Here is a 21,050-nt window from a genome sequence, read left to right on the forward strand (position 1 = left end):
TATTTTCACGAAACAAGCAGTGGAAAGTTTACCATCGATTTATCAGTATTATGCTGGCCATGAGAGTGGAGACCATGTTCAAATGCGTTAGAGAAGTGTGACGGAGTTCAACCGGATTTTGTAGATAGTTTAAAGCGTGATTGATGACCGTGAGAAGTGCGAAGATTATAATTTTACAATTCTGAAACATGTCGAAGAAGAAAAGTGGCGAAGATAACTCAGGAAACAGTGAAAGTGATTGGGAAATTTTTGATATTTTGTGCGCCGGAGAAGAGGTGAGGCAAGAAGTGAAACAAGTGAAAAAACTACTATGTATAACAATTAATTCTTGACCAAGGTGTACATTCAACTATCATGAATTAAGGTGCTGTAAGCCACATCGTAGTGTTCACGGGGATTGTCCGTAACTCATTTAAGTTTTTTTTAACTCGCGTATGATGGCCAATCTGCTTTTTTACTAAAACCACTGCATTTACGAATAATTGTTGGCAGAAACAAATGTCAAATAAGTGTTCATCATTACAAATAATATAAACTTAAATTTTTGTTGTTGTTGTTGTCAGTAGTAAGTTTGATCAATTTGGTATTATAAAAACAACGTGGGATAGTTACAGAACGTCTAGCTTGAACTAATTTAAATTGTACTTTTCGATAGCTGACAGCTTTCGAGTGCATCAAGCACGCGGCGAGTTTTTCTTTTTCTTCTACCCGAACTGTAGTCTTCTTTCTATAGTTCAGGTCGGACTCGATTATCCGGAACATCTAAAAAAATTTCATTCCGGATAATCGAGTTTTCCGGATAATCGAATCACACAAAAATACTGAAATTTTGCGAATAACGAACATAAAATAAATATTTCTTTTCTTTATTTTACTTGTATGATGCAGTGGCGTAACCAGAAGTTACTTTTGAGGCGAAACGGGGTAAAATCTTAAGAAGCAAAAAAAATAAATTGGACATTGATTATTTTCACTTAATTCGAACATGTCCCAAACATGCCGGAAGTGACTTAAATGGTAACAAATATGCCAGAAGGGATGGTAAAGGTAAAATTTCGAAATAAAAATTGATAACGGACACCAAAAAAATAAAGTTCCGGATAATCGAGTCTAAAATTCCGGATAATCGAATTCCGGATAATCGAGTTTCCGGATAATCGAGTCTCCGGATAATCGAGTCCGACCTGTATTTCCAATCCAACATTTAAGCTCTTATAGCATGCCTACTCTTTCTTCTTTTTTTCTTCTGAAAAGTGTGTTATGATCATTTTTTAGATATGACAGAATGAACCATTGGTAATAGTTATCTGAAGACAGAAATAGCTGCTTAAGTGTCAAAGTTCTTTCAAGTCAAGGCAAACTAGGTACATTTGTGTCGAACTGTAAAAACCGTTCTGTGATTTTAGTTACAGCGGTTTGATGCAGGCTTAATTCTTTTTGCAACATGAGTGAAGTAAATATATATTCACAAATCGAATTTTGGAAAAGTAATGCTTTAATTAAGAAATGGCGCTTCAATTAAAATAACCTCTACGGTACACATTCCCCAGTATACCTCCTCCACTAAGCTGTTTCTAAAAGCCTCAATGTCATTGTTAGACACAAAGTTTGCATAGTCATAAGACAAAAAAGCACTTTATGGAATTGTTTTTTTTTTCTCAACCTTTTACGCAAGCTGGGCTGTAAAGGTAGGTACTCCAAGGTATTGTTTGTACTGCTTGATATTCCTTTTTCGTACTGTTTCCAAGGAGATTACAATTTTGTTTATTTTATGCTTCAGGGTGGAACCGTAGTCCCCGCTATAAAACGACTGCTTTAATATTGCTGAATGAATTTTCTTGGAAACTAGAAATAAAAAGCATCACTACATAAGCGAAATTTGCCTATAGAAGTGGTTGTGAATTAGGCGAATTACATTTGATTCATACTAGTTGCTGGTGAGATTGTTTATAAATCGATTCAATTTTATAGAGCACCTGATTTGCCCTCACACTGATCCGTTGCAATTCGGCAGTAAACAGTAAACAGGAAGCACTCGAATAGCATGAAAATGCCCATTTCGAATCGAGGACGGTTGGAAAAATGCAAAGAAAATACACTTGTTTCGTTTCAACTTTGGGGCTTTTAAGCGAAGCGCATTATTAGCAATAGCAACTAATAGATTTGCATGGGCATGTGTTTGTGACGGGCGGAAGGTGGTTGAGTTTCCGCCAGCCTAAAACTATGCGTTCGTTCGTTTTGTTAGTGGTGTTATTCGTTGGCGCAAAATTCCGATATTGTGAATCAAACTTTGCCGTGGTTTTGCAAGGATACCATTATAATAAATGAAAACTATGCAGCATTATTAGGTTGGATAAAGCGTTCGAGGCAGCATGGACTGTTACTCTAAGTGCGGAAGCATAGTGAAGAAGTGAAGTAATATTTTTAAGTAGCAGCCTAAATGGATTAAAACATCTAAATTATTTTAAAGCCTGATTACCATGAAGAAATCGAATATACGCATTGTGAATAATGAGGTCAACTTTTCAAATTAAAATAAAGTGATAATAGGAAGTGATGAAAAACCGCTATACAAATGTTACATGAAGAAAAACATAAATCATCATACTCGAAAATATAGTTATAATTACAATTTTTGCTATTGTAAGTACACTGCTTTATTCCGAGCTGGTATACAATACACGAGCCCTGCTTGAAAGGAGAACCAAAAATTAGTTCGCCCTATATCATTCAGAACCGTCAGGTTAACCTATTTTTTGTTGCGCTTTTCCAAGGTGTTACCAACACAGGGGAATCACAGTTGCACAGTGTTGGTTAATGCATTCATTTTTGCTAACTGGTAAACTAGACGTTACCAAATGCGGCAGTTTCGTGGAGTATCCCGATCAGAAGAGCATAACTAAAAAAATACAAAATTCTATCAACGCGAGATACAAATAACGTATTTTGATACAATTTTGTATTTTTCCATATAATTTTGATAACAAAATTGAATCTGAAGTTGTTGAATCTGAGTTATAATAGCAAAATTTGAAATGAAGTAGTTCTGAAACGAGTCTAACTAATTTTTCGTTTTTATCAAAACCTGTTGTTTCTAACAATGTTTGTTATTATATTGTTCTATATACTATTTTATTTTGTTAGAAAGCTGATATATTAGTAACAAGTTTTGATATGTGTTTGATACTAGTAGAATCATTTCTTTTATAAATTTCTGTTATTTTAACACCTAACGGGACCAAATTGAAAACATAGCCTGTAAGGTTTTTCCCGTAACAAACTAACAACTTCTGTTATATTTTTGTTTTTTCTTTCTGTAGCCTTGGTTGAATGAAGATGCATTATTTGCAAATAGGCAGAAACTGAAATATAATTGTGAAAATTGTTTCCATTCAATGTAAAATTAATAATTTGAAGAAAATTGGTTTTCGTTTCAGTACAATAGTGTTGTTTTATATAGTAATTCCTTCAATTGAAATATAAGCTCTCACAAGGCAGTTTGTTTAAATTAAAAGAGTTGTAAATTTTTTTGATGGCATAAAAAACTCAAAGGAACAGCTGACAATCCATTTCAAATCAATGCTTTGATTTCAGATTATGCCAAAACATCATCACTCACCCGTACATCACCATCATCACGTAAGTACGATTCGTTTTTGATTGAAAAAATATACTGTGTTTACTAATTAAACAGTAAATAATTAATAATTAATAAAATCGATCAGAAAAAGCTTATTAACTAAATTATATAATAAACTACTATACTAGATAGCAAACATATGTATGGTAATTAAGTTATAGCAAAGAAGATTAAACAATTCAAACAAATAAAATTTCTAATTTAAAAATTTTCAATGTATTGTTGGTGATTTTGAAAAGGACCGTTTGTTAGTCAATGATAAAAGAAGTTTTAAAGCCTTCAAGATTTTCAGTATAGTCAGAACGTTATTGCAAATATCAAACAGTGCCTGAATATGAATAAAATAAAACAAATAAATAAAAAACAGATCAAGTCTTATTCAAAAATCGCGTTCTTCCAGCAAACACATTCAACTAACTTGAAGTAGATCGAACAGTTTTCAATGGTTTTATCATTATGTATAAGCACAAATACATGAGACGATACTACTGCTGGTAAGAATGCTGTTATTGTAACGTTTTTCATCACATAAAACATAGAAGTAAGCATGATTATACATTCTTTATTCAGATTTCATGGAGTAGGGTTATCGCTCCTATATTCATCTCAGTACCTATATTCATCTCATCACGTCTTTTTGATCAATTTATCATCAAATTTTACCATATTTTCAACGTAAAACTTTCACCCACTTGACAAAATCGAGAAGCAAATAGATTTACTTTCAACAATTTGCATAAATTTGACGGTAAATTGGACAAATGAGAGAAATAAGATGAATATAGGTGCACCTAGCTGTTGAGATAAATAATAGAGCGATTACCCTATTTGATCAGCTCACGTCAGTTTAAGTAATTGTAATGTTCAAATATTCGCGTTACAGAAACTTTTGAAGATCTATACAAGAAGCGTGACATTAGAAGAGAGAGTTCGTTCAAATGTTACGCAACGCGAGGGTGCTAGCAAAGTTGCAAATTTTCACTAACAGTGATAGATTGTTAGTTGAAACTGAAAGCTGCGCATACATATCACGAAGTTGAACATGAAAATAACTTTTTCTTCACAGTGATAATGATGGCTCGCAGCGTTTCTGTAATTTCGCAAGCGCTGTGTTACTCTAGCAATTTCAGAGATGCTCAGATCAAATAATTTCTATATTACTCAAGAGGTATCATTTATTTCACTGACATGATTTTGACTGAGAATAGGGGATTTTATTTAAAAATATACCTGATTTTTCTTATACTAATCGATGATTTACCTTTCAGTAGGTACTACGTAAAAATTTTTCAATTGTTTAATTTTCACTAACTGACAAGAAGTCTACAAAGTGACATTTCTGTTGCTGGCCTGTGGGAAATATATCCCTGGTAGTGTACAAAGTGACATTACTACCACAGACGTTCATCTTCGCTGATATGCGGTCCCCACGGAAAACAAATGGATTGATTTTCCAGAAACAAGTATTGTTGGTTCCATTTGTTGCCCCAAATAATCCTTAACTTACTGGAAGTCGATTGGTTTTGTCTTCGCTTGGGGCACTGCATTTCAAATTTGTATGGGAAATCCTGCATTTCTCTTTCTAGTGAGTTGCTTTATTAATGCACTACTTAACGTTAAAGTTTAGTATTGCAGATGCTTGACAACTTTGCCGAAGACACTGAAGAGCTAGGATGTCCCTGAAAAAGCTCTATCTGTTTAAAGTTGGTTATGTAGAAATAAACGCCGAAAATCATTTTTTCTGTCAACTCTGCCAGTGTTCCGGTGTCAGTAGGATTTCTATCAGATATAACCTGTCGTATCGAGTTTTTACACTCAGTTGAGTCAAGCAAACGAATGTAGGGTAGGGAACATATTCTAAGCAGCTTTAGAAACCGGCTGTGTATTCATGAGCATGAGCATGAGCATGATTGACCGCCCGCGGTTACTACTCCGTTATTGCCAGATCAGCTGTAGTTACACAGAGAACCAACAGATGATGCTTGGGACTAACATGCATCCTCAATGTGTCAAAACTGATGACCCTTATCTTTATATTGGGCAATACCAGCGGCCGCATCCGAATGCAGGTCAATGAAGAAGTGTGTATGGGAACACGTTGACGTGATACCCGCTTTATTGGAAGCCGAGAACACCTCTGCACTTCCACGAGAAATCTCAGGGATGTTGGAGGAGAGAACAAGGTTTACAGCATGGTTCGTTTTGGTAAACGGCGCACAGTGCATCGTTCCATAGACAAAAATCAAAAAATTGAATCTTTTATTGAACCAATTCTATATGTTGATATGTTTTATACATATTTGAGACATATTGTAATGATATTATTAACCTCGTAAGTTCACCTATACGGTCATGAAAAGCATTTACTGTAAAGTAGTTTTACCTATTTAAAAGAAACGTTATATTCAGAAAATCTTCTTAATTTTTCAAATACATTTTTAAATATGCTCTCTATCTTTTGCAGTTAAAACCAATATGGTAACGGTAGAGGCATGTAACTACTACATTTTACATATTACCAATGAGACACAACGTAGCCGCTATGGTAGTTGAAGGCTTCTTGGTCATGCTTATTTATGCTTAGAGAAAAAAGACAATTTCGACTTAAAATCGATAGTCAAAAAGTACCTCAAAGTACCGCTCTGAATTTCACTTTTTTCTTCTATTTGGAATATCCTTAACATTCTGGAAATGATTGCCATTGCTCAAGTTTGCTCCCTGACCCACAATTTACGTTTTCGAATGATACCTCTGCAACCAAGAATGAGCAATGTATCGCACATTTGTCCTTAAATTTTTATGTATAACACGTAATTTATGTGTAAAACACATAAAAGATTCCCGGATGGATGATATCTAGATGTTTTGCAATAGCAAACCGTATATAAACATAATTAATTGGGAATTGAATAAAAATATAAATGAAAACTCATTGTGGTGGCGTTTAAGTCACTTTATCGTCACCTGAAATTTATTCAAACATGCTTTTCAAGCCTTCTATCTCAAAATGGATAATATTCTAGGGAAATTATCATTTTATGCTTCTGTATAAAAACATGGCGTTTGAGACACTTTTGCGATTACTTATTTTATATTCGTCATTTATGCAAATAGTAGCTCTCATCAGTACTAACCATTTTTCGTATTACATCAATTGAAAAAAAAATGGCCTGAATGGCTGTTTTGATTTTTGACCCGTATTCCCATACATTCAACGCACTGTGCGGCGTGCTGAGCTCGAGTGCCGGGTTCATAATAACAAATATCGCGCCTACGAATTCGTTATATCGGCCGCGAAAGTCGTAATGCGATCCTAATTTATTCTGTTTGCTTATTTATCACCGTAAAAACAAAGCGCACGCGAGCCATATTACCTATTTAAAAAAAAATTCATCTATGCGGGCATCTCCTCGTAAAGTCATTATATCACTTCCGAGCGATATTATTAATTTATTTCAGTCGACTACAAAATCTTACAAAATTCATCCGCGGAAACACACACCCGACTAATATCAAGTCGCGGCTGTGTATTCAGACGAAATACTCGAAAAGTGTTGGGTGAAATTCAAACAGTAGTATATCAATCTGTTCTCTATCGTTTTCTCTGTCAGAACTTGTTTTCAGATTGTATAGCTAAGTTAGCAAACTTTAACAATCATCAATTAAAGTTACCAATCGGTGGACACTATTCCAATCACCCCGAACCTATTTTAAGCAGTTCCCTCTGTTTTGCAGGCGTTTTTTTTTCAGCACCCGAAGTGGCTCCTGAATGGTTGCAATATAGGTCGATTTGTTTCAAACGATGTTTGTTCACAAAATTCTTTGTGATAAACGGTATTCCTTAAATTCGTCAGACAGCTAGACAATCAAAGTTTTCGTTTCCATCATTGAAATTGTCGATATTGATCAAAATTCAGGAGTTTGAGGCCTGTTTTCTTCGACTGATTAAAATAGGCGCTACTGGTTAAGCCGTTCCTTACCCTAGGTCAATGTTCTAGGTGTAAGTATGATCTACTGTTGTAGAGATTACTTCTAATTAGGGACGTTGCGATACCATTAAACATCGATACTTAGGATCGATACCTGTATCGAGAGCAAGTACTGATATTCCGATAGTATCGAGGCTAACGTATCGATACCTAAATGTATCGTTGTGCGATACCCTTCATTCAAAATATAAGTCATAATTCTTTTTTTATTATTTATTCCTCAAGATAAAACGTTTAATTCAATTAAATCATTTATATAGACCGTTTTACGAGACGTTTCTGAACTCATTCTATGAATGAAATTTTGACAGAGAGCTCGGAACAGCTAACATAACTCACGTGAAAGCAACATCATCAACAGCAGAATACGTGACACCTGTCAGCAGAGATGCCAGATGTTTTTGAAAAATGTCTGCAACTGCTCGAAAAACCGGAAAAATTTGCACGAAATCTGAAAAAATTCTATCCGTGATCCGAAAAAATTTTGCTCGCGCAGGCAAAAGTCTGTAACAATCTGCACACAATTTGAGAAAATCTGCGCAAATATAAGAAGACTCTGACAAAAATCTGCAGAAACCGTGGAAAAATTGCAAATATCTGCAAATCAATGAACATCTGCACACGGACTCCAAAAATCTGCGTTTTGCAGACAAATCTGCACATTTGGTATCCCTGCCTGTCAGTTCGTAAAATGGTCTATAAATTTACTGAATCTAGAAACACCAGCTTCTGCAGAAACTTAGTCAAAAGTCGATTACGCTTTTCCTTAATAATTGATCCCGTTTTCGAAAAGAGCCGCTGGCTCTGTAGATTTTACCTTCGGATCTGCATGACCGTAGAAAAGAATCGTTCCCGTAGGTTAATCTACAGAAATTTCTGTTAAATTTGCATTGCCGATGAGATGGCATGCATGCATACGAAGCATCAAAATGCCACAGAAAACAGCAAGTTTTCTGCTTCGTTCGTTCTTCTTTACAAGGTTGTTTTGAGTCTTTCGATACTGAGAGGTGTGTATCGATATTGATTAAGTATCGCTGATAAAACATCGATACCAAATATCCGAGTATCGGAAGTAGAAGGATCGATTCTGTATTAGTATCGGTGGTATCGCAACGTCCCTACTTCTAATGGAAACCTGACTGACGACGGTACACTGGTAATGTTGGCAGAAAGCTGATTTTCAGCATTTAATTCGACATATTCGGCTTTGAACAGCTGTAGCAATTTTTAAGGACATCCTAGCTCTTTAGCGTCTTCGGCAAAGTTGTCAAACATCAAACTTTTGAAGATTTGAAACGTATGCTTTGGGCCATTTTGAGCTTTCTAGAATGGAAAATGCAAAATAGCAGATTTTTATCAAAATTTGAAATCCAATGCGGCAAGCGGAGACAAAACCAATCGACTTCCGATAATTTTGTGAATGTTTGGGATCCCAATTAGAACCCAAAAAAAAAAACAGATTCTGGCCTGCTGCTGTCCATTTTCATTTTTTTTCATATAACGATGCCCCACTAGTATGAGCACTTTATTCTGGCGAAGGAATGTTAGGAAAATATACTATCAGACTATGTAACAGATAGTTGCATCGAATGGTTGTCTGTATTTGGGAATGGAATTTTGTGACTACCGTCTGCCGGGGTGAGATTGTGCCAAAAAAGGATACATTTTGTTCCTTAGCTTGTAATGTACACATTTAGGCTATGAGGTTAATCCAATTCACGTCAATGCACACTTAAATGTTTAGTTAACGACTGCCGCCAATATGGTTTAGTTACAATAAACTATAATTTTGCTAAAATTGAATGAACTTTGGCCTAATCTCACCCCTTCTATGGGGTGAGATTGTGCCAAAAACACAAAGTTGACTTCAACACCTGAAAAATGAACAGTAGTGTATCTACGAATAATTCACATGAATAACATGATAAAACAGTAAATATAGGGTTGACCATAAACAACGTGGACTATTAAGGGGCTGTAGCGGGTTGACCAGAAACTACGTTTCATATGAATTGTAGAAAAATGTATGACTGGATTAAATCGATATCTGGAGTAACCAGTTATGAGAACGTGGCTTATAGACAGTCTCTATACACATGGTGGCGTCTCCAGGTAGCTTAGAAAGAGAAAACGTTAGGACATAAGGCGTGAGACGACTTTTCGTTTCAATTATTATATGTCATTGACCACTGTATATTCCATTGGAGATCTCAAAACCGCTGGAAACGTACCCATAACCCTCCTTCCTCGCTGAAAAAGTCATCAGTTAATATAGAATCGGTGTACAAAATTTTGTTACATTCCATGAGTAATATCAGTCAGTGTAAATTTCCATCTAATAGTTGTTAGCTTCCTATTCTCAAGCTTTTAGTCATTATTTCAAATAATACCTTGGCTAGACAACATACTCTATTTAAACAATGCAAGTGTTTTGGTGTATACTGAAATAATTTTGTCGTAAATATGAATTCCGTACATTGTACCGTTCATCATAGCTTGGCACAATCTCACCCCAAAAGGGCTCGAAAAGAATACAGTTTGGAAAAACATTATTTTCTGAGCCAACACAGATTTAATGCATAACATTTCCTCAACACATTCAAGACGACATCCTAACGTAGCAACTGAGCAGTAAGTCGATGAGATTTCTTGAACGGGTTGGTTTGCCTTGGACATTTTTGGATAACGTTATTTGCGCATGTTTTTCACCCTGTACTTTGAAACATTATTTAAGTGAAACAGTTCACTGATATTATTTATATTTTATTTGGAGTTGTGAATAAATATGTCACGTTTCATAAAGTGTTGAATTTGAGGTAGTAGGTTCTAGAAATCGCACGTAATTTAACATACAAACATTTCCCGTTTTGGCTCAATCTCACCCCGTGGCTTAATCTCACCCCGGCAGACGGTATACCTGATTCTGGAAAAGAGCCTGCTGCACGATTGAGCTGAAATTTTGCATTTTTTCCAGAAGGCAAATCTTTTGAGAGCTATTGCTATTGAAATTCAAAACGTTTTTCTATCCTATTCTCTCTATTCAATATTCTCTCGCACTCATATCTCTACTACAATGCAACCTACATTGCGAGTATTCGAGTAAATTTACATTTTTTTTTATCAAACCGTTCGTTTTTTTTTTCTCAAGTCAACCTTCTGTGAAAATTAAATTTGTAAAAGTACAATTAATTTAAATTTTTATTTTTATGCTTTTATTGAAATGGAGTTTTTTTCATGGTGTATATTTTTTCGGAAAGACAAAATTATGATCTACAACTTTACCGAAGATGTCACACCGATCAAACAAGTCGTTCTGGCTCTATAACTATTCGTAATTATTAATTCGACTTTTCATATAAACCCTTTTCACAATTTAGTCGTGATTTTAAAATAACACTAACAGCACAAGATGACATCTTTAACTTACAGGAACATCTGTGCAAAGTTTCAACCAGATAAATAAAGGTAGATTAAAATGATTGTTTATTTACAATGTGTAATATGGCAAACAGAAAATCAGAATACAAAAAGACGGCACAAAGCAAAGAAAGGCAAACTAACAATGACTCAGAGTCACACCGGATGCTACAAGTACCTACAGAAAAGGCTCCATGGAAGAGATATTCGCTGTGTAAATAGTGCGGTTCTTCATTCGTTGCGTGTCGAGCCGAAGACAAGCATTAATCACCAAGTGCAAGAGACACCAAGAAAGCAAAAGTTACATATTGGCTCTCAGTAATGTGCGTCCTTTATCAAGTTTACTGTTGCCTGTGTGTGTTCGTTCAAGATACCTGCTTTAAGGTGGTAGTGTGTAAAAGCCACCACGTGGCCGACTACGAATTTTCAGCGCAACAAGACTCGGGAATTGTTAATGCGTTATCTATGAGAACACTATTTTATGTTTTCATCACCATAACAAACATGATGATATGTTCTCACAAGTGATGCATTAAGTATTACCGAGTGGCAAGCATTTGAAAATTCGAAGTCGACCACGTGGTGGCTTGAAGTCGGCCATTTATGGCTTCGACGTACTTCCACCTTAATAACTAGAGATACTCAGAGAGAGAGAGAGAGAGAGAGAGAGAGAGAGATATGCGATGAAAAAAAACGCCAATTTGGCAACTAGGTTTCACATGTCAGAGTTGCCAGATCTTTTCTCAAAGCGCAATGTTGACTAAATTTTTCATTTGATTCGTATAACTGATGGTGACGGTGGAAGTCCTGGGGCAACATTAAAGTGCATCACAAAATCCTTGAAGGTTTTAAGGTTAAAAATCACTGTTATACACCAATTTTGGAGCCTTCTCAATTCATTGTTTAGCAAGAAAACTTGAAAAACGTGTGAAAATAAATATATCCTTTATTGTACTTGATTGCACCACCTTTCCATGTGTAACCTTTCTTGTTCGTTTGACTCGAATTTTGACATGTTCATTTGGCTCACAACATCCTCTTCGTATATCTCTCCGTCTGAGTATTGCTATTAATAACAGTCTCACAGCCAGTGTTGCCGCAGGTACAGATTTTTTCGTTTTTTTTCTGATATAGGGTAACGGGGGTATTTTGGCCAGCTTTGGGAAGTGTTCGCACAGTTCATTGAAAACAAACACAATTTTTCAACATAAATACCTACTCTATTATACCATTGTTAAAAGCTAAGTGTCTATTTTAATATACACCGTTCAACAATGCAATTCTACGAAGTGCTAAAAACATATTTTGGTCCACCAAATTTTTACTTTGGCCCACTTTTATATCTACAGACGTGTATGGAAATAGCTCGGACTAATTATATTTAAGATCATCATCGGTATTTTTAAAGCAAAAATAGTGGGTTTTAGGAGAACATTCTTCTGCTGTGAATTTTTGTAAATTTTAGGCATCTAAAAATGAAATGATTTGGCTCACAGTGGTTTGACAGGCATTCTCATCTAATTTCATATCGTTAAATGTGATAAATTAAGAAGTAATTACCTGTAAATTGTCACAAGCTGGTTCTTTGTTCACGTGCAACGGCCGAACGGTAATCAAAGAGATGTCAAAACTTGGCATGGTCAAAATATGTTTGCTTCAGAAAAAGGCAAACATATTTCAGCCATGCGTTTAACCACTTTTTCAACTTTTTCCAACATGTTAGAGTATACAAACTGTTCCTATGACATTTTATTGATGTTACTACAACAACGAATTGTTTCAAAAGCATACATATTTGTTACAATAGCTTCCGGACGTTGACTTGTATATTACCACTTCCTCTTGACTTTGGGTTGACTCAGCCATGACTTTGAATATGTATGAAGTAATTTCAAAATAACACTACCTAGAGCCAGTTTTTCGCCGAAAATTATAGTGTAGTATGATTCTTAGGTGTGTTATTCAATGTTGCATGTATAGTTTTCTAATATACATTGATTTCTCAGATAAAATGCGTAAAATGTTACCGGATGGGCCAGAATATGCATGTGGGCCAAAATACCCCCGTTAACCTAGATTCTGTACGGTACAGATTACAGATTTTTATCAAAAAGCACAGATAGGTACAGATTTTATATGTGTCAAACTGATATTTATATCACTCAATAAAGAAAGAACGAAGCATAGGGTGCTCTACATTCCGTTATGTAATTTGATCTTCTCTTTGTTCGATACATACCTACTTAGCAGCGTACTGTTAGTATACAGAATAATTGCAAGGCTAGCGCTGCGATCCTATTGGCTCTAATGGTTTCTATCAGCCGAAACTCGAACATTAGCGACTGTCTTATTAGAGCAGCATGTTTCAAGGGTTATTAAACTGTTCTTTCAAATTTAATTAGTACAAATTTTGGTACAAATGTTTGAAAGAAAAAGTGCAGATATTTTTTACCCTTCCACGCTACGCACGTCACTGCTACTACAGAGTTCTAAATAATGAACGCACTAGTCTAATTCCACACCAAAAAAAAAAATTAAAAAAAAAACAAAAATCAATTGATCTGTTGTAACGGGAAGATTTTGTCTAAACATTTTCTGACACTCATCACCGGGCCGGATTCAGACGCTGGGGGGCCCGGGGCAAATTTGTTTGTGAGGCCCCCTTTTCTTAAAACATTTAGAGGTAACGTTCTGAAAGGTGACGAACAAAAAAAAAAGGTCGCTCTAGAACTAGGGGGGCCCCTTCAATCGGGAGACCCGGGGCATTTGTCCCCTTTGCTCCCCTCTCAAATCCGGGCCTGCTCATCACAGCAGACGGTTGCTGTCTACTTTTGACGTCTGTGTTTGTTAGGTGTGCTCTCACGTGATTGGTTCATTTTTCGCAGAAATTCGACCTTGGAGCTTCTCATTAGTTTTCGCTGCTGAGTAAGGAAATAGTGATGGTAACTGACATGTAACAAAATGGTTCATCATTTCATTCCTAACGACATATTGATTAGTAAATCGTATTAGTAATTATACAATAATTACGTTTGAAATCTAACCAACATTTGGACGGTTGCATTTCAATGAAATATGGTATGGGAAACAAAAACATAGTCCTATATCAAATTTTCTAACGGTTTATCCAAAATAAGGAGAACTGAAGATAAATTTCATTCCTCAGTTAACTTAGTGCTTACGGTAATTAAATTTTACTTCACTAAGTTTTCCTTAGTACCAGCAGTGAAGATCCAGTTGGTGACGTCTGATTACATGAGGCATTGCATTAACATAAAGACGCTAGTGATTTTGATAAATTGAACAAAAATTAAATATACTTTCCACAGTCTTCGTTGTTTAATTACTTCTTTACTTTATAGTACGTTTCCAACTCTAGTGACAAGCTTTAAAGGTAATTAGCAAAAATGAACAAAAATAATTTGTATCATTCGTAAATTTGAAAAAAATGTAATAATATGAATTAACACCATTTTTAAGAGCCCCAAAACATCATTTTTTAACATATTGTTTAGTAACCAACTTTCTTCCTTATCGATTCTATCATATCCTCCTGCAAGCTATCACTCTAAAAGCATATAACTACTATAGTCTATGATATTATCGAAGCTTTAGACGAGAGGTTATTAAATCTGGAGAGAAGATTTTGTGTGGAAGAGCCTGAGAATAAACCCATACCTAAAGTCCTTTTTGCTAACGAATGGTTTGGTTCTACTAAGATTCGAACCTATCACCATTCGCTTGTCAAAGCGGACTCTGTAACCCTGCGGCTACGAAGCTCGACAAGGATGCACCTGCAGTGAAAGTTTCATCAAATTCGATTCAATATTCCTGAAGATATGTCTGTTTTAAGGAAATGTTTACATTAATTTCAAATGACAATAACAACTTTAAAAACTATTCAAATTCAATAAAAATTGGAGAATGAACTCTTGAAGTTTCTAATTAAAAAAAAGACATCGCGATTTTCGGTGATCCGTTTCACGAATTCTGACCCTATATACAAACTATTTCAGCCCGAACCATCATGCAACGACCACCTGGCGCACTCGATCGATTTGGCTACGACACTGCGAAGCGAATTGGCCGCCTCCACCTACAAACGGGACCGATTGATGGCCGAGCTGTCCGACGCAAAAAGCTCCCTGTGCGCCAAAGAAAACGAATGCGAAGCCCTGAGGGCACAGAGCGCTCGCCAAACGTCTCTGATTGGTTCCTTACAGCAGCGTCTTGCGGCCGCTGAGTCACGTGAAAAGAATCTTCACTCTCGCAGTGAAAGTATCGTTGGTACTCTGAATCGGGACAAAAAGCACCTGGAGGATAAAATCAAAGAGCTGTGTGCAAAAACAAGGCGGCTAGAATGTGACCTAAGCAAAGAAGAAGGCCACCGTGATCAGGCCAGAGCACAGCTGCAAGATTTGGTGCGCAGGTTATGTCTATGTCTGGGGATAGATGTTTGCGATGGAGCTCATTTAACACCAGAATTTGTGCTCAGTAAAGCGGCGGAAACGGTTTCTGAGCTTCAACGTTTGCGATCCAAACTAGCGGGGGCCTGCGAACATCTGACCTCTACTGAAGCCGAGCTTATAACGACAAAGACAACAGCTTGTGCGGAAAAAACACGACTGCAAACGCAGATCGAAGGTTTGCAGACGCTCTCTCAAGGATTAGAAGCACGATGCCGTCAGGCGGAACGCGACTTACAAGTAACACGTGATCGGTTGGCAGAGAGTGAAGTCAACGGTGATAAACTTAGAGGTAATGTTTTGAACAGAATTAATTTTAATTGTAATACTATGCACTCATTCGAATTGTAGAGGAACTACGGGGCTTTGAGTCAAGAAGTTGTAGACTGCAAAACACTACCGACAGACTACATACGGAAAGATCGCAGTTTTTGAGGACGTTGGCTACCATCGTTGGGGTTAACGAGCCCTGCGAAAATAATGTTCGAGATAAAGTACGTGAAATTACCAACCACAATCAGTCATTGCACGATGTAAGTAGGCAAAACTCTCATAAAAACTTGACCCTGGCTTATCGGATGATTATTCGAAATAATTCTATTTACAGCAAGTGGCTCAACTTAAAGAACAACTTCACCAGGAAGCGATACGTCACGGTGAACATCAAGAAAGTACAACATGCCGGCTGAAATCTGAGGAACAACATCGGATTAGTGTCGAACAGCGGCTAGAGAAAGCTTGCCACGAACTGCAGCACTTTAGAGCCGAACATACAACGGTAAAATTGTTTAAATTTTTATTAAAATTTGCTTTCGGTTAGTGGGTCATTCACAAAATTTCACAGCTGAGCGAATACCTGGTGCGGCTTGCCCGTGCACTGTGTTGGAGCGAATGCACGGAGCCTCCTGCACCTGGGAGCGATACTACAGTCCTAGGGGAAACGTTACTTGAAAGAGCAGACCGTCTAGCAACTCACCATGATCATCATGTCCACGGAATTTGCGATAAGGTAAAACGAACTAATTTATTCTACCCAAACAGTAATGCGATAGCTAAGAATGCATGTTTCACATTCAGAATTGCTGGGAATTGGCTCACCATCACACGCACTCCCATTCTCATCACCACAGCAATCACACGAAACTGAGACGGGAACGTTCCTGTACCGATCTGCCACTGAAAGAAGTAAAAATCAATGCTTATTCTCAACATCCGGTTTAACTCACACATTCCGCCACTTCTTCACTCACCACATTTTCATTTTGTAGAGTTCCGCACTGTACAATTTGCAGCGACGGGTTCGTGTTCTCAGGGAACAGGTCCAACGGAGGGATCTGCACTTGGAACTTCTGCGGCGTAAAATTACACTACTAGAGGATAATGCCAGGGGAAAAGTCATGCTACAAGTAGACGTCATTTCATCTCTAAAATCATTGCCTAAACTGCGAATTTGAACTTTCTAACACTGTAAATGTAATTCCATATTCTAGACTGAACGTGACGAAGCTGTTCATCGAGCCCGCCGTAACTCGAAAAACGCTGAACGTACTTTTCAGCAGCTATCCGAAGTCAAACATCAATTGGCGGAGGTGAAGAACCAACTTAGCGAAGCGTCCGACTATAAATTAACGGCTTTGGAGCGAGCCCGGAAGTGTGACGAATTGCAGGCTCGGCTCTGTGAGTTGGAAACTGAGCGGGAAAGATTAGTCAGTCAACTTGCAGCCTATAAATCCCGAGCTAGGTCTGCCGTTGAGAGCTCTCACGATCGAAAGGTTCGCGACGAGCATGCAATTTCTGTATGTCGTGAGTTTCATGTGAGTCCAGTGTCTGTTCGATAATATGCGATTTAATTACAGCACCTCCGCGAGGAACTGTCCCGAATAAAGGCACAACTATCGGACACCAGCCACCGTCTGTCACAACTGCAAGCATTCCGTACCTCAGTCGCTAAATTATTGCACATGCACGAGAGCCCGGAATCGGATTTGCTCCACAAATTGCAGTCTATGTGCAGCGCACATCACCATTGTACCTGTTTGGGACGCCATTACGGATCAACGTCTCCGGTGGGAACAGCCGGCAGTGATCTCCATTGCTCCCGGTACGATGAAGGACCACCAGCGACCTCGTCTGCAGTCGGTTGCAGGCCGCTCAGCTCCAGTCCAGTACACACACGACGATATATTGATTCAGGTTTTAATGATCACGATCACCACTTTGATGATGATTTTGATTTCGGAAAGAAATACTAATAATGTACGTAAAAACATCGAATACTGCCCAAGTCACTGCTAATATACCGAATCGCGCCATGCGATAGTGTTCGTTTTATAGCTTACCATGTTGAAATCGTTTCTACTTCATAGCAAACTAAACTAGAGCATACTAGAGACACCTATAGGATGATAGCTGAAGTGAGGTCGTTTTATTGCCATAAAGAATTGGGTTGTTGTATGCAATAAATGTTGACTAGTATGATATAATAATCTATGGCCGTTTTAATATTTTATTATTGCTACTCATTTTATTTTTTTTTCGAATATATCAGAATGTTTTTCGCTTGTATATAATTGTAAATTATACAACTCCCACCGTTTCAATTGGTAGTTACCTTACGATATATAAATGTTTGAGTTATTTTTAATCCTATCCAAAAAAAGAAAAGAAAGTGTCATATAGGGATACCACACACTAACAGACGTAACACTGGAACTTAGCTCCATCGCCACAAAAAACGTTCATTTCAAATTTTCAATCGAATAACAGTCTTCGCGCGAAAACGTCGTCTGGGGCGCTGTCATGCAATCTCATACATATTTTATAGTTCTCCATTTGACACATGCAGTAACGCTGGCGCTGATGTCGAAATACATGACGCAGCGCGAACACGACAGCAGATGGTGCTAGTGTTACTAACGTAAAGTACTGGAACCATCCAAACGATGATTTTATTGAAAATTTGTTCGACGTGTTATGTCTGTTAGTCTGTGTGTTGTAGTCTCCAACAAATAAAAGACTAGTTGTAGCTTTAACGTCTATATTCTTTGGAGGTTGGAACAAATATGAATAGAGAAAATTGTGCTGTCAACCAGCTTAATAATTCACAGGCTTCTTAGTTAAAAGTCTTCGAGTGTGATTGCTATGGAACATCTCCCCCTTAAAAGAGATCGTAGGATCCGAGCCATGCCGGAAGCCTTCGGTTACGAACGGGTTGATTGGAGCACTGCGGAATGCTGCCTTCAACAACGACTTCTGGTGCTAGAACCATTTCTTGGTCCAATGTTGGTCCGGCAGGGTGCAATACTTCAGGCAATTGTTGAATTGGGTGTGCCACTTCGGGCAGCATTTCAGGCGGTTGTTGAGTTTCTTTGTAATCAGGATCGGCAGTTTCATCCGAACATGGAGTACACAGATTTTGCATTCCAAATTCCTCAAGCAGCACGGTCCATGGTAAATTTGATTCAGTAGCTTCACTAATGGATTCTAGATGACGCTGTCGTAGCTGATTCGTATGAGAACGGATGAGACGACCGGTTTCCAGAAGTACAGCATACATGACGGAGCCTTTTCTCTCAATCACCTTGCCAGGAACCCATGAGGTTTGATTGTGACGATGAACCTCTGCGTACACTAAATCATCAGCGGAGAACTCTCTCTTGACGGTACCATGGCGTTGATTGAACTGGTTATTCTGCTTACTGTTTACAGCTGGTGTGCTTGATTTTCGGGGCTTAAGAAGATCCAGTGTAGTAGTGAAGGGTCTACCTAGAAGCTCTGCAGGTGACTTATGATCACGAGCACTTCGATTGGGTGTGGACCGGTAAACGGAAAGGAAAGTTTGAAGATGTCGGAAAGTTGCTGGATTTCCTCCCTCTCGTTACTTCTTGAGTCCTCTTTTCAAAGTGTCCACAAAGCGCTCAGCCTGTCCATTAGACTGTGGATGGTAGGGCGCAATTGTTAAGTGGGTGATTCCAGCTTCATCACAGAATTGCTTGAATCGGGCGCTAACAAATTGCGAGCCATTATCCGAAGAATTTTTGGATTGCCGAATCTTGAAAAAATCTCGTCTAGCATTTCCAACGTTTTCGTTGTGTTTGTGCTTCGAGTGCGGTAGATTTCTGGCCATTTTGAATATGCGTCAATTACCAGAAAGTAGTAGTATCCATTAATCGGGCCAGCATAATCGATATGGACTCGTTTCCACGGCTTCGATGGAATGGGCCACGACTTCAGGTCCGTCTTGCGTGGTGATTTAGCAGCTTCAGCACAGGGTCTGCAACATCGAACATATTTTCCGACGGTATCATCGATGTTAGGCCAGTACACGAAACTTCTTGCTAGGGATTTCATTCGCTCCATCCCCGGATGGCCTCGATGTAGTTGCTGAAGAATGCGTTTGCGAAAGCGGTTTGGTACAACAACTCAATTGCCGAACATGATGCAACCTTGGACGATCAGCAGACTGTCTCGGCGGATAAAGAATTGTTGGACAACTGGATCATTAATTGCTTTGGAATGATTGGGCCATCCTTCATTGATATGGAACACCACCGACTGGAGAACAGGATCTTTCGATGTTTCAGTAGCGATCATTTCGGACGTCACAGGTAGACTTGAAGTAGAATCACTGAGAACGGTGTTGACATCGGCTTCCATTTGGACAGAAGCAATGACATACTCTTCGTCAGTTGTTGAATTGCATTTCATTAGTCGTGAAAGGAGGTCAGCGTGTCCAAAGTCTTCAGCGCGCACAAACTGGATGTCAAAATCGTACAGCATTAACGTAAGCGCCCAGCGTCGAAGCCGGTTAGCCGTGTATACCGGAATTCCTTTTTTGCTCCCGAACACCTTAAGAAGTGGTTGGTGATCAGTCTGTAAGGTAAACTTCCGACCGAATACCATCGTATGGAATCGTGTTACAGCAAAAACCAGTGCCAAAGCTTCTTTTTCTATCTGGCCGTAATTTTGCTCCGCAGGAGTTAGAGATCTTGAAATGTGCGAAATAGCCTTCACTGATCCATTCGGAAAACGATGCATAATAACATCACCTGCGACGATGATTTCTTTGTTCGGGTCGAAATGTGTCAGCAACAAGTCGGAAGTGAGCAGCATTTTGAATTTGTCAAACGACTTCTGACAGTTTGCAGTCCATTCCCATTTAACGTTTTGTTTCAGTAAATAATCCATGGGTGCTCTTAGCTCTTTCATCTGCTTGACAAAACGCCCATAATAATTGATAGCTCCAAGATACGATCGAAGCTGTGATACGTTGGTTGGAGCTGGCATTTGCGAAATCGCGGTTGTCTTCGCGGGATCAGGTCGTAAGCCGTCTTTGTCGACGAAATGGCCTAGGAACTTAATCTGTGATCGACCAAATCGACATATTTCGATCTTCAGATGAAAACCGTACGTTTTGATCCGCTCCAGGACCTCATGAAGGCTTCGATTGTGTTCTTCTTTTGTCTTACCAGAAATCATGATATCGTCTAGATATGGCTTCACTCCAGGAATACCAGCGACCATGCTATCAATAATCCT

General features: G+C 38.1%; 2 protein-coding genes across 6 annotated transcripts in view; one reads left to right on the forward strand and one right to left on the reverse strand.

Annotated features, from left to right (window-relative positions):
* LOC129731373 (coiled-coil domain-containing protein 170) overlaps positions 1–17,963 on the forward strand; it is a 111,943-nt gene extending 93,980 nt beyond the window's left edge. For 2 of the 5 annotated variants that reach the window (XM_055691303.1, XM_055691304.1), the window contains exons 2-10: positions 3,595–3,639; positions 15,063–15,804; positions 15,864–16,045; positions 16,120–16,290; positions 16,357–16,521; positions 16,590–16,697; positions 16,781–16,918; positions 17,003–17,308; positions 17,369–17,963. In XM_055691303.1, the coding sequence (XP_055547278.1) occupies positions 3,598–3,639; positions 15,063–15,804; positions 15,864–16,045; positions 16,120–16,290; positions 16,357–16,521; positions 16,590–16,697; positions 16,781–16,918; positions 17,003–17,308; positions 17,369–17,764 (2,250 nt within the window). In that variant the 5' untranslated portion in view covers positions 3,595–3,597 and the 3' untranslated portion in view covers positions 17,765–17,963. Of the gene's footprint in view, positions 1–77; positions 276–2,258; positions 2,644–3,594; positions 3,640–15,062; positions 15,805–15,863; positions 16,046–16,119; positions 16,291–16,356; positions 16,522–16,589; positions 16,698–16,780; positions 16,919–17,002; positions 17,309–17,368 lie in introns of those variants that run through there. The other 3 variants (XM_055691301.1, XM_055691302.1, XM_055691305.1) reach the window with 3 other exon arrangements.
* A 706-nt stretch (positions 17,964–18,669) lies between these two features.
* LOC129728469 (uncharacterized protein K02A2.6-like) lies at positions 18,670–19,638 on the reverse strand. Its single transcript, XM_055686917.1, has 2 exons — positions 19,394–19,638; positions 18,670–19,312 (listed from the first exon to the last, which is right to left on the reverse strand). The coding sequence occupies exons 1-2, from the start codon at positions 19,636–19,638 to the stop codon at positions 18,670–18,672; spliced, it is 888 nt and encodes a 295-aa protein (XP_055542892.1).
* Positions 19,639–21,050: the final 1,412 nt, after the last annotated feature.

The sequence above is a fragment of the Wyeomyia smithii genome, chromosome 3, assembly GCF_029784165.1.
Source record: "Wyeomyia smithii strain HCP4-BCI-WySm-NY-G18 chromosome 3, ASM2978416v1, whole genome shotgun sequence".
In the NCBI taxonomy this organism is placed as follows: domain Eukaryota; kingdom Metazoa; phylum Arthropoda; class Insecta; order Diptera; family Culicidae; genus Wyeomyia; species Wyeomyia smithii.

Coding starts and splice junctions, on each gene's coding strand:
- LOC129728469 (XM_055686917.1), bottom strand. CDS start 19,638: ATGGCCAGAAATCTACCGCACTCGAAGCACAAACACAACGAAAACGTT. Junction 19,313..19,393: donor TTGAAAAGAGGACTCAAGAA/GTAACGAGAGGG, acceptor ACCCAATCGAAG/TGCTCGTGATCATAAGTCAC.